The sequence below is a fragment of the Ylistrum balloti genome, unplaced genomic scaffold (genome assembly GCF_031769215.1).
Source record: "Ylistrum balloti isolate Yb309-2 unplaced genomic scaffold, AGI_CSIRO_Ybal_v1 Utg370424, whole genome shotgun sequence".
Classification (NCBI taxonomy): Eukaryota; Metazoa; Mollusca; class Bivalvia; order Pectinida; family Pectinidae; genus Ylistrum; species Ylistrum balloti.
This window is the reverse complement of record NW_026782286.1, coordinates 1-3,814: the sequence shown is the minus strand read 5'-3', so window position 1 is coordinate 3,814 and position 3,814 is coordinate 1. Positions and strand designations below refer to the sequence as shown.

The 3,814-nt window shown below is 32.2% G+C and overlaps 1 protein-coding gene across 1 annotated transcript; it reads left to right on the top strand.

The window, feature by feature from the left end:
• Positions 1–483: 483 nt before the first annotated feature.
• LOC132554678 (uncharacterized) lies at positions 484–2,289 on the top strand (the record flags this gene model as incomplete). The annotated part of the gene is made up of 3 exons (XM_060218990.1): positions 484–655; positions 1,423–1,662; positions 2,135–2,289. Coding segments are annotated over exons 1-3 (567 nt in total), but the record flags the coding sequence as incomplete, so codon positions are not given.
• Between the last annotated feature and the right edge of the window lie 1,525 nt (positions 2,290–3,814).

The following is a 3,814-nucleotide window of genomic DNA, read 5'->3' as shown; positions in this document are numbered from 1 at the left end:
AAAGTACACAAACATGATCCTATCATAGAAGCTTTAGTAAAGATATACAATACATATAATAGCTATGGAATTTTTTTATTTTGTCTCTTTTTCCTTCAAAAGAGGTTTGAAATATTTTATTATCAAGGTGTTGACAGAGATATGTCTAGATAATGGTAGGCATGGTGGAAATACAAAAGATAAGAGGAATGTTTTTTATGATAGGTTGACCATAGGATGATTCAGCAGTATTTAGCAGATACTGTTCATTTGATACCACTGAAAGATAAGCTACATGAAATATGGGACAGAACGTGTCTTGCAGTATAAGTAGTTCTTTACTTGTTTATTGAAATACTACATATCATATTTGATATTGATATCAATTTCCAAATGTGAGTTTATATTACTAGTGTAGTGGTTTTGTTAACTTATTAATTAAAGACATGTAAGTAGTTGCATTGCATTGATTAAGGGTTTTGCCATGAGGATCATTCATTAAAGATGAAGGAAATTACTAAGAAACTCGGAGCAATGACGGATGTAGTTCCTACATTGTCAGTATCTTTCCCCGAAAGGACAGAAACTGAACAACTAAAAATTACATATGATGAACTAAACGAGACCAAGGAAAAGTCATGTGATGAACCAAATAGATGTGAGAAATGGACAACAGGTAAAGTTATATTTTTTATCAAGCTTCATTTGTAGGGGTGGATGAAGAGTCTACCTTGTGTATTCATTGTCATTGTTCCTGGAGATTTACAGAGTCTCATCAGCTTCAAAATGTTTCAGACAAAAATTAAACATTGAATTGCTTCCTCCATTTCTAGCTAATTCATTACTTTGTTTTTCATAAAAAATAATGTTATCTCTCTATGCGGTACCTAGAAGGAGTGTACAAAAGAAACTTATGATAACAGTACATTGCAATACTGATTTAGAATTAGATGAATCCACATTATGAATCAATAGATCTGTTTTCCTTAAGGACTGGGAATTTACGTTTGATATCGTGGAGACCTTGTAGATTTTATTAACCACTCACCATCTAATTTCAAGCTTCGGGTAAATTTACTAGCTTTGACTTCACAGAAACACTTTGCAGTATCTGGCTTGGTTCAATCCCTTGTTTTGATAATTATACCATATTTTCATCGATGATAAATTCATTGCTTTTTTTAACAAATTAACAACAAACAGCACCATCTTTGTAAATCATTACTGTTTATTAGCCTTTGATGGCTCATATGTGTTAGCAATAATCAGTATGCTTGTTTAATGAAGCTATGAAATCATTGTGTCGATACAAGGACATACGTAGACAAGTTTTTTCTCTCTTCTTTATGTATCTTTCTTCCTTTAACACTTGATATTGCTGGAATTTAAATTTTGAAATCCCAGCAAAACGCAAAAAAGTGATGTCATGAAATTTGATTGCAGATTCAATAGATGCAGAAAGTGCATGGGATGGAGGTTGTCAAGAAATGGGTGGTTTGTTAGCAAGTAAATCAGAATGGATTGTAAATGATGAAGAAGAGCTGCAGATAGAAGCTGAGAATTTTTTCAGACCTGAACGATGTACCTACTTAAATAAAGTAGTGAAGCGTTTGGAAACTTTTCTACCTGTTTGTTCTGGTATTGACTGCGATTCATTAGCAGATGCTGGTTTCTATTATACGGGTAAGTAATGTGTTTTATTTCTGAAGTTGCTATTTTGATATGTCATACAAACATTTATCAAAATGCACAAGTGATATGATAAGCATTGATTTGTGACATATGTTCAGTGTTATATTTTGAATATTTTGAGGTGTTACTTCGTATTTAGTGTACTTTAACATCAGTAATACCCAACATTGTATCAGTGATACTACATACATTATGTCTGAGAACTGTGACCTTAGAGAGTCGTCATGTCTGGATAATATCACGTACTACGTCACTTATCGTCAGCCATAATACTTAATATGGCATCATATTCTGTTTAGAGTTATGCCTCGCTTACAACTTTTCACTCTGCTTGGATCTGTTGGAGTGATGATTAATTTTGTGTGGTGTTTAATGCAATATCATTCTTATACAGAATTAAAAATATTAATGTTGAATATATAATAAGATAAATACTTGGATACAATATTTTTATCTGTTTTAGGGGAGAATATTAGATGCTTTACCTGTGGTGTCGTAATCATTTTTGGGCCGTGTACTGATGATTACTGGGCAGAACATGCTAAAACGAGCCCAGGTTGTTCTTATGTCAGAACACAAAAAGGTGCAGCCTATATCCATCACTTGCTATCCACAGAGGTAAATGTTAAAGCTTACAGTACCCTTTATATTAATGATTATCTCTGGTATTGTATTGTATGCATAATGATATAAGTGAAGAAAAAAACAACAGAAATGAACATTGCTGTTCGTTTCTTACTTTAACTATAAAAAGATTCAGCATTGTTTTGAGTATTTGATAATTATTCCTAGTACATTGACAACATTACATTATATATAGGTAATAACAACCAAGTGATCATTATATATAGGTAATAACAACCAGGTGATCATTATATATAGGTAATAACAACCAGGTGATCATTATATATAGGTAATAACAACCAGGTGATCATTATATATAGGTAATAACAACCAGGTGATCATTATATATAGGTAATAACAACCAGGTGATCATTATATATAGGTAATAACAACCAGGTGATCATTATATATAGGTAATAACAACCAGGTGATCATTATATATAGGTAATAACAACCAGGTGATCATTCAGGTCTTTGAACTTTGTGTTTCATGGTTGTTCATCTGTTATTTCGAGATTGACTGGAAAAATAAAAATAGACAAATTCTCTTTTTTATCTTTTGAGATGGATTTTGTATGTTTTAGACTGCATGTAATCACATTGTGGTCATGGAGTTAGTGCACCTCCCCATCTCGATTTCTGAGTGGCTCCTTTGGTTTTCAAATTTAGACACACAGCATCACTGATTAGTCCTAGAAGGACGAAACAGCTGTATGATGCAATTTAATTCATTATTTGACTCCACTATATTTAATTTGTATAGAAAGGTATCCTTCAACTTTTGTCATGCTTATTTATTGTAATTAAAATTAATGTGCATGATATTTGATGTTTAGCAAGTCTTGTTAATGATTTAATTTTGATAAATATCAGATAACATGCACAGTGATTTAGATTAGTTTGAAATAGTTAGAGATTTGCTACAGGTAAATTCTGAAAGTCACCCGGACGACGTGAAAGGAAAAAGAGCTTTATTGTGCGAAACGTACTTGGATCCTGATGGCTCACGATTTTATGATACAGGTAAAGTATAGCTGTGTAATTATGTCTCCATGCAATAAAAACGTTTCCACAATTATACGTTTCTGTGACGCAACATATCTTGTGTGGGCTTACCTGTATCAGTATACAATTCTTACGTTTACAGTGCATTAGCTCATTAGTAATATGAAAATCCAGATAAATTAACAATGAACAATTATTTGAAACAAAAGAAATTTGCATTTTGTGTAAAGACTGTCCAATAGTTGTGCAAGAACTGGAACAGTGAGCTTCAATAGTGGTAGTCTCTTAAATTTATAGACACATACTTCCAATTAAATATCAGAATAAGGGTTTCTGTGTCAATTTACTGCCAAAGATATATATAGGTATAAATCCTTTGTTCTATTGATATGCTGTTTATGTTTTTTAAAGGTCTGTCCTTCTGTAATTCCTGACAGCGAATCAAGCTTGAGTTTGATATACAGGTGGAATTTGTAAGAAACGCATGTTATCTTACATGTTAACCTAAACCATT